This window comes from Limulus polyphemus, unplaced genomic scaffold, assembly GCF_000517525.1.
Source record: "Limulus polyphemus unplaced genomic scaffold, Limulus_polyphemus-2.1.2 Scaffold94, whole genome shotgun sequence".
NCBI lineage: Eukaryota > Metazoa > Arthropoda > Merostomata > Xiphosura > Limulidae > Limulus > Limulus polyphemus.
Window position 1 is genome coordinate 984,274 of NW_013665704.1, and position 11,862 is coordinate 996,135.

At 33.9% G+C, this 11,862-nt stretch overlaps 1 protein-coding gene across 2 annotated transcripts in view; it reads right to left on the reverse strand.

Moving 5' to 3' along the window:
* Positions 1–4,929: 4,929 nt before the first annotated feature.
* Positions 4,930–11,862, reverse strand: part of LOC106469129 (ras-related and estrogen-regulated growth inhibitor-like) — a 25,999-nt gene continuing 19,066 nt past the window's right edge. For both annotated transcript variants that reach the window (XM_022398320.1, XM_013929595.2), the window contains 2 exons: positions 8,704–8,780; positions 4,930–7,726 (listed from right to left, as the gene is read on the reverse strand). In XM_022398320.1, coding sequence (XP_022254028.1) covers positions 7,280–7,726; positions 8,704–8,780 — 524 coding nt within the window. In that variant the 3' untranslated portion in view covers positions 4,930–7,279. The remainder of the gene's footprint in view (positions 7,727–8,703; positions 8,781–11,862) is intronic.

Below are 11,862 nucleotides of genomic sequence, written 5' to 3' on the forward strand. Positions count from 1 at the left end.
TACCACCCTCAGTACCTCTGTGCTGGACTTAACATAGAATAAGAATTAAAGAGCTCTGGCCATTACATCCTGCATAGTAGAGGGGTGTGCTTGCTTTACTTGTATCTTCAGTTGTGGATTGTCCAAGGCATTTATAAACTAATCCCTCAGCAACAACTTGAAGAGATCGGGTGGTGCAGTTGGGTAGGCCTTGTGTGCCATACTTTCTAAATCCTGTGCCAGCTCTTGCAGGCTCTCCCCTTTAGCACGAACTCTCGTCCTAAACCTATCCCTATATACTTCGGACTGATTTTGAGTTCTAGAGCAGCTACCAGTGCTCTATAGTTGTGCCTGTCGTCTGCTGACAACTGTCCAAGTATTTCCAGTGGTTGTCTCTTCAGGCTCGTTGCCAGCTACACTGCCTTCTGCTCCTCTGTCCATCCATACATTTCTGCCAGGAGCTCAAATTGTGCTCTATATGCTTACCATCGAATTCCTGTGGCTCCCTTCTTATTAGATCACCCCTATTGCTGAAACTCATGTCTGGGATGTGACTTCTGACAGGACTGAAGATGTTTGCATTAGAGTTTAGCTGCAGGGTCTGGAAGGGGCTTCCCATTGTCTGGGGCTGATTATATCGATGGCTAATATATCTTCCTTGTGTAAAAGACAGTAAATCATCCTTTAATGTATTTAATTCACTTTGAAATTTACTAATCTTTTCCATTTGTGTGTGCTGGCTTTCTCTCAACTGTTGGAGACTTTCTTCTTGTTCATTTTATTTCTCCTCCAACCACTGCTGTAGTCTCTCTTGTTTATTTTGCTGTTCGAGCTGCCACTGCTGTTGTCTCTCTTCTTGTTTCTTTCCTCGTTCTTCTTGTTTCTTTTGCCGTTCTTGTATTGCTGACATCAAATCTGCTAAGCTGTAGTTTGATTTGCCACTTCTCGTTTCCATCTTCTTTTCTTTTTGCCCCACTCTCTGACATCAATTTGTTACGTATCTACTTGTTTCATAATTTCCCGTAAAAATTCTTTCCGAGAAACTTCCGCGATACAAGTCCTTTCTTAAATAAAACTAGTTTATTCTTTCGCAATACAACTTTGCAATACACAGAATTTTTACAGTCACTTTAACTTAAACACACGCTATAATTCACAACGATTCACGCACTTTACTTACGGTCACTACCGCTAGCTTGACTCAATTATCTGTATATCTGCAGTTCTTGTCTCCGCTTTATTTGCCAAGCTTATATACAAAATAAAAAATAGAGGGCGCCTGGGAAAGACTAGAGTTGCCAGGAACAGTCATGATCCTTCTAGAAACTCCATCGCGCATGCTTACAGCATCACATGACTTCCACTGTCGTAACAATACATTAGGACAAGGATGTAATTTAACATTTATGAAGTAAAAGTTTTACTAATTTGTAACATACGAGTAAAATGTCATTGGTTTGTAGCTGGAATTATAATCTAAATGAACTAAAAATATTAAACAGTTTAATTCAGCTTGGTTCCAAGATAAATCATGTGAAATACTGATTGAGGCTTCAAGTACTGATTTCTTCTTTCTTTAATGGAAACTGCATATCATCAAGGTACAGAATGTTTATTTGACATGTAGATTGTCCTTTATAAATCCATTTTACCAACTAATCCACCTGCCACCCATGACCTTAAAGAAGACAAAAACAGCTTGCATTTATAGGACTACCAATAGTCCTTTAGAAAGTGTTGATTATCAGTGGTGCTGCAGAGAAAAAAAAGACGTATCAATTCCTGAGTTTGTACAGCTTCATAGATATTTACTTAATTTTCATCAGTAGGCCTACACACCCATCAGATCTCTTGCAGTGAACATCTTAGTAAAAGAGAAGATACAGATGTAATTATACGTGAGATATCTTCAGATTACATTCTCTGAAGGCAAATTGTTAATCAAAGGATTGTGGTTAGATACTCTACTCTTTATCACTCAAGAGGTGTAAACTGGTCCTTTTATTTGTAATTGTGCATACAGCTTTGTCTAAGTAGTCTATATTTATGAAACCCTCTGTAGTTCCAGTTCATTGTGTTGATTTAGCATATTATTTTACTGTTGACTTCTCTCTATGAAGTATGAGTTTTATTAGCCATTGCTTCTCTATAGAATATGTATATATTTTTTTACTCACATAAAATCAAGCGCTCTTTTTTTCCATCGTGAACCAGATTGAAATAACTGTAGAAAATTAAAGGCAGAAAAGCTCCCATTTCTTTTAAATTTGAAAACTATAAGAAAGCCGTTGATAGTTCTATTGGTAAACTGTTCACTGAGTTACCTCAGTAGACATATCATTTGAGGAGAAAGGATGATTGTATGTGATACATACACATTCTATGTATGAAAATATTTAAAATAAAAAATTACGGTCTATAACAGTTCCAGTTGGTTTACAAATGAATTTAATTATTACGTCATTCTCCCATGTTTACCTATGAAAAGTGTAAAATCAGGAGTAACTAACTAGTTTCACATACAGAGACAAAAACCAAAATTCCATAATACTTGATAACTCCGACAAGTTAACAGTTCTACCAAGATACCTTACTCTTTTGAGACATACAAAAACATTTCTACTCAGAATCACGATATGAAGACGCATTCCTTAATTTGTATGAACCTGATTAAATGCTACAATTATATGATCGTATAGCATCGTTACCTAGCAACAACCAATCCTCTCATAGAAAAAGTGTAGGCATAGCCTCCAATCCTCTGGACAGAAGTGTTAAAAGTTTGATCAGCTTTAATAAAAGATATGTAACAGATTATGGGTGACAATATTCAAAAATTATGCCATTCAAATAAGTTTAGAATTTAGGGAATTTGATATAATGTTCATACAGGTAACAACAGGCCAGCCATTTCCCATCTATTTATTATATTTAACATGTGGAAAGTTTCATTTTTAAGAAAGTGGCATTTTGGATAGGCCTGTAGCAACTCAAAATTGTTTGTCTTTGAAAATTTGTTTTATCGGTCCCCCGGTGGTTCAGCGGTAAGTCTACGGACTTGCAACGCTAAATTCCAAACAAACCGTGTTATCATTTGTAAAATATTCGCAACTAGATCTACAAGTCCCCAATAATAGCAAATGGAACCTTTGAATTAGGAAAATGTGCCTGTGGATTTCAGAATATGCCTCGTGATAATGCAAGCTTCGTGCTCGAGAGACCGGTTAAACCGTAGTCGTAAGGTTTCACGAGAATCACAAATATATCAAATTGTTACAAATCTAGCATATACAATAAAATCGTGAAATTTCCATCACTAAAGGAAGTTTGAAAACATTCAGCAAACATTAAACTTGGTTTTATTTTACTACTTAATAAACTGTTAATTTTGACCTAATAATTGTCATAGAACATTCTTGACAGTTCGGCCTCCAAATATGAAAAAGCCTTTATGAATATATTATAATGTATATTCATTAGCCACATGGTCTCTTCTGCCAGAGCAAACGTAATGACAACCAAATGGCAGACCGTCGAAAGCGAAGATAACCATACATTTTGGTCCGAATTGGGTAACTTAATCAACATCTGTACACCTTTCACAAAATGAGCCTGTATCTATACATATTGGTTTTCTAGCTACACTCCTAGTTTTATGCTGCTACATTACATTACGACTGATATTGATACACTGTATCAGCTATAGTTGTTATAATTACGAATGTTATGTAGCTTATATTGAATGTGTTGAGAGTAGAAATGCTCTAGAAATCTTTATATCTCGGTTGTTTTATATAGGCTTGTGTTTCATATAGAAATATTTCAGTTGTAAGAGGTTTTTAGTATTGTTAATCAATAACGACGAGACTTCTTATAAAACTAATATCTTGGTACTTATAAACAGCTTTGTGTTTCATATAGAAATATTTTAGTTACAAGATGTTTTTACTTACAATTGTTATTTGGCGACGACAAGACTTCTCATAAAAGCATTACTATCTTTCATCTGTAGTAAGGCTTGTAGGTTTCTTCCAAGTACGATTTTTTTCGGTTACGAGCAACTTACAACGATGTCTCAAAACTGCTGAATGAAAAGGCATTTTTCATTGTTGCCTGAGTAACTGGACCTGACCTGAAGTTTCTTTAAGGGGAACTTCGAAGCAAGAAACTGGTTTGTACTGTATATATATATATTGAAACTAGACATATATTAAGAGTTTTATAAAGAGCATGTCTTTTATTGCAGTGGACAGTTTGATGGTTTAAACTCAACCATTCCAATGATTATTAAACAGAACATCTTCCATCTGTAGCAATGATTAAGATTTTTTTTAAGTAAGCATCTCTTTCAAGTATGATTTTTTATCTGTTACTGAAAACTTATCGTGATGTTTAAAAACTCCACAATAGCATGTCTGAATGATCTTATAACAATGTCTCAAAACTCCTCAACATCAGGACTGAACGACTTACAGCGATGTTTCAAAATTCATCAACATCAGGACTGAACGAACTTACAACGATGTTTCAAAACTCATTAACATCGAGGCTGAGCGAAATAGCACTTCTTATTATATACGTAATAATGTCTTATCAAAGCTGAACGAAAATGTATTTATTGCTACATTTGTAAAATGAGCCGAATATTCGTTTTTTTTTCTAACAAAAACCTTGAAGATGTTGATAGTACGTGTGTGCAAGTCTCTTTTTTTGACACGCGAGTAATTAGAGAAAACTATAATTAATCATGCAATTAAAACAGTTGTATATTTAATTACCGACGCTTTAAGGTAAGATAAGTGATGCAAATCCAGTAAATCAGTTTTAATCCTTTTATTTCAGTTTAAAACACCTAAAAAGGATTTTTTAGCTGTTATAACCCTTAATTTTTAGCATTGTAGAAATTAGTTTTGTATTATTTTTTATTCTCAGGGAAAAAAATGCAACAACTGACTGTAAAATTAATAACTTTATTGATTCATAATAACAGTGTTCGATAGAAAAACAAGGTCAAAACAGCAAAAATTGTATAAAAGAGCATTATTACACATTAAGTAAATACTGCTTTTTACGTTCATTTCTCCAAATGAATACACTAATATGCTAATCCTACTCAACTTTGTTGCACTGCACTTCTGTACATACAGGTTTGAAATTTCGAAAAACGTTTGAGAATTTCTAAGAAACATCGTAATCTTTAGTTATGTTATAATTTCTACAACATGACGCCTTTTCATAGTGTAAAATATGAAGAACTTTTTTTGCAAATTATTACTAAGTGCCTCGTACGTTGACCTTTTTAAAATGATAATAAATAAAAATTCTAAAGTCAGCACGACAACAAATATTTTTTTGCAAATCACAAAGTAATATATTACCTATTGTAAAGATGTTTCGTCCATTACATAAACCACACAACAAAACTGTTTCATAATATCGTTATCATTTATAGTACTGAAGACAGAGAGGCTCTTAGTTGATAAAATAATACCATTCTCTGTGCCAGTTCTGTTCACATATTTCGAAGATATATTATACATATAATCTCATTTGACTTTACTTATTGGTGTTAAGTATGTTTACAAGTTACAGCTTTTATAAGTAGGAAGACTTATTTAAAAGCCCCCTCCCCCACAGTGGCAAAGCGGTACGTCTGCGAGCTTACAATTCAAGAAACCGGGTTTTAATACCCGTGGTGGGCAGAGCACAGATAGCCCATTGTTTAGAGTATTTAAAAGGTACGACGTTTTTATTGCTGGTGCGGTCATTCTCCAGAAGTCTGGTTTTAACGGTAAATAGGTTTTTTTGTAGTTAACTCAGTGATATACCGACGTATTTAAATTAGAGAATCGAGAGTGCGTGGATTGAGGGTTTATTTATTTTCAGAAGTGAAAGTATCGACGAAGAAGTTAACACTAACTAACATAAACCAATTCTCTATCACAGCATTTACATAAGCTATTAATGAATTTTATAAAACACAGACAATACATGTTTAACAAACATATAAGCCCAGAAAACATCCCACAAAGAGAGATCTGAGCGTCGTGTTTATTTATATATGAAAATGTTCATTAGTGTAAAAGCTCTAACTGGTAAATGTATATATGTATGTTCGTGCACCTACATGATACTTCACTAGAGCGAAAGGGGTGTATCTCTTTGTTGTTGTTTTTTTAATGCATGTATTCTCCGAGATCCTGAGTGGGTTCTGCCATCTTTCCTATTTGTTTTTCTTCTGTATATACAGTAAAAGCTTACATATACGGTATCTTCGCATCCGGAAAGCTCTTGTAATCGGAAATATCAATATCTCCAAATACAAATGCTTATTGTAGAAACCGGCATTCAGCACAATTCCATCCGGAATGTCTCGGAACGCTCTCGAAGCTCATCGAAAGTTCACGACTCTACTTAACCGACGCTACCGCTTAGTGGCGCTGCTGTGGTTTTGTTCATATTCTTTCCCGCCAGCAAGCTTCAGTTGTTAGCCGCCTGAACTGAGATTCGCAATGTGTTTACGTTATCTGTATATATTTTCTACATCCAAAAGTTAAGTTTCTTTACAAAATGTGTTATTGTTTAAAACTGTTATCATTATAAAGATATAGAAATACTCTATTTTAGAACATTAACAAGGTGTCAAAGTTTTTCCTCTGAAATATCGCAAGGGAAACGCTTTCGTAGGGAGAATTTTCGCGTATCCTGCGTTGCTGAAATCCAGCATATACCGGATAGTAAAACCTTTACTGTATATATACGTGATTTACTATATTTGCCTAGGCATATAGACAGATATACTACATAATTTCAATCTCCACTTTTTACTGGACTTTTTGTAATAGAACAAAATGTTCCGGTATACATAGAGAGTAAGTACACTAGGATAAATTATTGTGCTATCTCGATAAATTAGAATTGGGAGGAAACCTATTTGTGGGCATTCTACCAACACCACGGAGACAATCATGCTGTTATAATAACATAGTCAAGAGTTACAAGCAAGTTTGACCATTGATAATCTCAACATTTTGAGTAGTGAATATAATGTTTCTTTACAGTTGCGTTTCCGTTTCGTCTTTAATGAATATCAGTTTGTTCCTTATTAGATTTTTTTCTATATTTGCCACGAGGAATGCGCATGGCAGGAAGAGTAAAGTTTTGTAGTATTTAATAAATAAAGAGCAAAAGTTGACCTTTTTTTAAATAGAATTGTACAACGAAATTTCGCGAACTAGCTTCAGCCGAGTAACTCATTTTAAAACAGACCTGACCACTACATATGAATTTAAAAGTCAACTTACAAAGAAAAAGACGGGCGTTTATCTTTGACCACAACTTTGGGAGAAGTTTTACCAAACATAGCCCCAAACATTTTGGACATACTTACAATACTGAGCTTTCTTTGGCGAGGTAAAGAACGTTGAAGATGCAATGTCCTTGCCTCGCGAATTAAGTTCTGGAAAGCGGTAGAAACTTCAACAAAAGAATCGGCAGCTGATACTTCATAAAATTTGCAGCCATATTGACTGGCAAGTTCACTGCCATCTTCATAAGACACCTGTCGACAGTGCTCCAAGTCTTTTTTGTTTCCTACTAACACAATTGGGACGTAACCTGGCGCCCTCAAGCGGTGAACCAAATCGAGACTATCGTGGGCCTTGTTAAAACTGTCTCGATCACAAATGCTGTAGATCACCAAGCAGGCGTCAGCCCAACGTACCTCCTCTTCTGGCATAGAATCATTCTAAGAAACAATGACATGTTTAATTAAATAAACATGGAGGTATAAAATATTATTGTTAACTTAAACTTTTACAAAACGTTGAAGTAATAAAAAGTCAACTGGAAATTAGAGTAAAAGTATAACATTGACATAGATAATAAATTTTGCGTATTTTTCTTAAATTTCTGATATTATATTACAAGTTTCCAAGAAGTTAGTACTTGAAACACGCAAAAAAAAAGTTACCTTTATATTTAAAATCTGAGACGATAAACAAAATCTATTTTGGTATGGTTTAATTAAGCCATGCTGTAACCACTCTTTCAACACTATCCTGGAGTACCAAGAGGAAGGAAATTCTGGATAAATTCATAAAGAAAAAGTAAACTTTAAACCTGTATTCTTAATACTGGAAGTTATTTGTGACCAGTTTTATATATTTACGAAGAAAAATTTTTGTACTAATCAGCTAAGCATTAAACTTTTTTTTTGATACGGTAATTGGTAATTGGGACGTAACCTAACGCCCTCAAGTGGTGAACCAAATCGAGACTATCATGTTTTGTTTTTTGACCTCGTGAATTGAAAAAACACTTGGCGAAACTAACTAAAAAATGGGGAATATCAGATGTACTTCTGTCAAAAAGAAACAAAGAAAAATCAAAAATATGTTATTAACAAACAAAGAAATCAGTTTGAAATTCGCCAAATTCTTGACTCATTCCAAACTATCTGAAAATGTACCAATCCATAAAAAAAATGTAAGAAAAAAGATATGTGGAAAAAATAGTTTCTTAAATAACCACTAGGAACTATGCATACTTATGAAATTATAACTATGAATACAAGTCAAATTGATAAAACATTAAAAAATTGCATACACTGAGTTCAAAACCCGAATATGCCTTATCTTAAAATAAAATAAAATAATACCTTGTTACGATTTTTCAAAATTTTCTTTACTACTTGTAGATATAATAACTGAAACCAGAACTTACTGGCCACCGAGAAACGTCCAGTATTTCTACGTTACTGACCATGTCATCAAAGGTTACACTGTGTTTATAAAGCCAGTCTGTAATAAGAAAATATATATTTGATAATTAAAACAATGAAAATAAACACCATGCACAGACGATTTTATTATAAGGTTAAGATTATACAGTTTCGACATTTCTTATGGTTGCTCTATACCTATTAGATGGTTGTAATCATTCGATTACATCAAGAAAATCCAACCAAAACAAGGAAATTGCTTTTTAGGCAAATTACACAAAGTCGATAAAAGTACTATGCTTTAGGATTGTAAAAAACTGTGTGTGTGTGTTATGAAGTTAGGTTTAAGGAACATCGGTTAGGATAAGAGAGGTAAGGAAGAAGCCGACTTTTGGCCAGTATGATCTAAGTCATTATAAAATTATTAGAGTGAGTAGCCACCATTCTAAGTTAAGCAGTATAGAAACAACAATACTCCATATGGTTGTGAAACGTTACAAACCGATGTACAACAAACAGGTGCAAGGTCAAGAAGAGATAGACCTGTTCGGCATAGGTTTGAGAAAGGAATGTAAAAGACAGGAGTTCCACGAAAAGGGTGAAGACCGGGAGATGTGTGAGAGAGAAGGTATAAATCGCTTTAAAGAAGCGAAGGAAGAAAGCAATATGCTGCCAATAACAAAACCTATTTCTAAATCTATGTGTTACTGATTATAGTAATAAACAGAAATTTGTTATGTTCACGTTAGTATGAGTCCATTCCTGTTAGGAAAGTACAATTTAAGTAAACATGATGAACTCAAGAGAGGGAAGCGAATTGTAAGAATGGCACGATTTTAACAAAGTGGTGTTGAGACGATCGTAACAGTGGGACATTTGAAAACCTGCTTTATTTCACCCCTCTATAACTAGAAAATTATATATCTTTATAGAAGTATATATATTCAAGTATTCTGTATTCAGTTAGTTGATGTGAAAGGTCTTAAATGTGTGCTAATCTTCTATCTTCCACAAAGGTTACATATAACACAGTGATCACTCTATAAAGACTTATAAGTGCTTAGGTGTTGCTGTATTATCGCTTCCCTGATGGGTGGTGACACAGATACTTGTACAATTTATAAGTAATCTATGATTTGGGCTATTGCACCAGGGACATAAAAGTGGGAAAGTTTTATTTAAAACTAAGCAATTTCTCTCGTGATAATAAAGACCAGCTTTCTCACTTGTTCGCTCGTGTTCGAGTCTGTCCATTTGTTTTCCGAATTCATTTTATTCTTTCCAAAAACATTCCCTGAACAAGCAACATATCATGGATACTTATAACTTACCTGTAACACACCAGGTGCCTGAATACTATAACAGTAAATAATAGCAATATAAAAGAACGTTTTTGTTTATATTTATTCTTTTTGTTTGCGATAGTGAGTTTATTTATTAATCTGAATCAAATAAAATTGCAGGTGAGTTCACTAAACGATTCAAGTCATTCGACTAATTTAATTTTTGAATAAATAGTTCATTGACCTGTATAAGTTTAGTATAATTACAGCGAGATTTTATTGATTCTTCACAACAAGTGTAGATTTAGTTGTTGGTGAAAACCTAGGTTGTTTAAACTAAATTAAAACGATTGTTTTTTATTTTTTACATGATGAAATGACTGGTCTTACGAAAATAAAAAGTTATCAGGTGTCTCCAGTGTATTTCACAACTTGACCTACTCCCATTAAGTTTTTCCTCCTTTTTTTATTTTTTACAGAAGACAACAAGGTTTAACTAAATGAGGTTAATAATGGTAACCGGAAGTTCACCCAATGCAGAAGACGGATCCACATTCCAGCCTGTAGAGGCTTTACTGTAAGATTCTAGTATGAACCATTTTCGCGTCAGGTTTACTTATTCATTTTAAGCTTTAGTGTTGTACTAACACTCAGTGTTGACAGTATCTGTCAAGACTGGCACTATTCTCAGCAGTCACGACCTTGACGATAGTTGGGTGATGCTGAACTATATTTCTCTCTCCTCTTCCCCTATCCATCCGACCCACCACGTGCAAAAACTGGTTCGGTCGAAATAATATTAAATGCTAACATAAAAACCTACTAATTAGATGTTCACGGCAACAATCGTAAAATATTAATGACAGTAAATAAATTACACTAAGTGTTTATATATGCTTCCACTGATGGTTGCGTTATGAATAATTTCATACAGTATTTTACTATTTTTAGAAATCGTGCATACGGAAATTCAAGTCTACATACCTTTGCTTATTAGGTGTTTAACTTTGAAATATTAATAATTGTATAACTCAAAATCTAAGTAACGCAAAATAATCGTTTATTGCCTAATAGAATTTGTTATGTTTTACAAATGTGCCTTTCAGCAATGAGGCTACTTTAAAGTACAATGAGAAATAAAGTCCCATACATTTATCTCAAGTGGGGGCGGGGGTAAGGAAAGTGGAATAATGCCAAGAATGTTTAATGATCTGAAAGCTAACATCCGGCGTAAAGTTGGAGAAATTCCCAAGAAAATGTTGATGAGTTTTCACCAATTTTCGCGAAAGATTGCACAAGCTATAAAGGATCCGGTAATACCGAATACTAAATTATAGCTACATTTTTGTACAGTTTTTGAACAAAATTTACGTTAATACTTTGTGCTCTTACAAAAAACAAAAAAGAGTAAAGCACTAATTACACAGGCCTGCGATGGTTTTATTGTCTTGAAATGTTTACATGTTCTACAGTAATTCCTGTACGCTGGATTCAAAAATTATATCCATTTTTCCCCATCACATACATATTTTTCACAATACGTAATATGTACTTTTGAATCATTTTCATTGAAATCAGGTCACATTTTTGTTATGCTTAAAATGTTAACAACCACTGTCTATAGATTTCTTTAGACCAATCGCGACGTGAGAGTCTTATCGATTGTTCTAGAACTCACAAGAAACACACCGCTAGTATATAAACGGATAACAGGCCGGATGACGTGTCAGTTCTGGATAGTATTTGTGCGTGCACTTTGACATTTCTTTTTTCTCTTAAATATTATTTAGTCATCACTATGGCAACAAAAGGTTGTGTAAATGACCCAAACATATTCTGTTATATTTGTGGTAACTTTGATCCAAGTAAGAGTTTTTT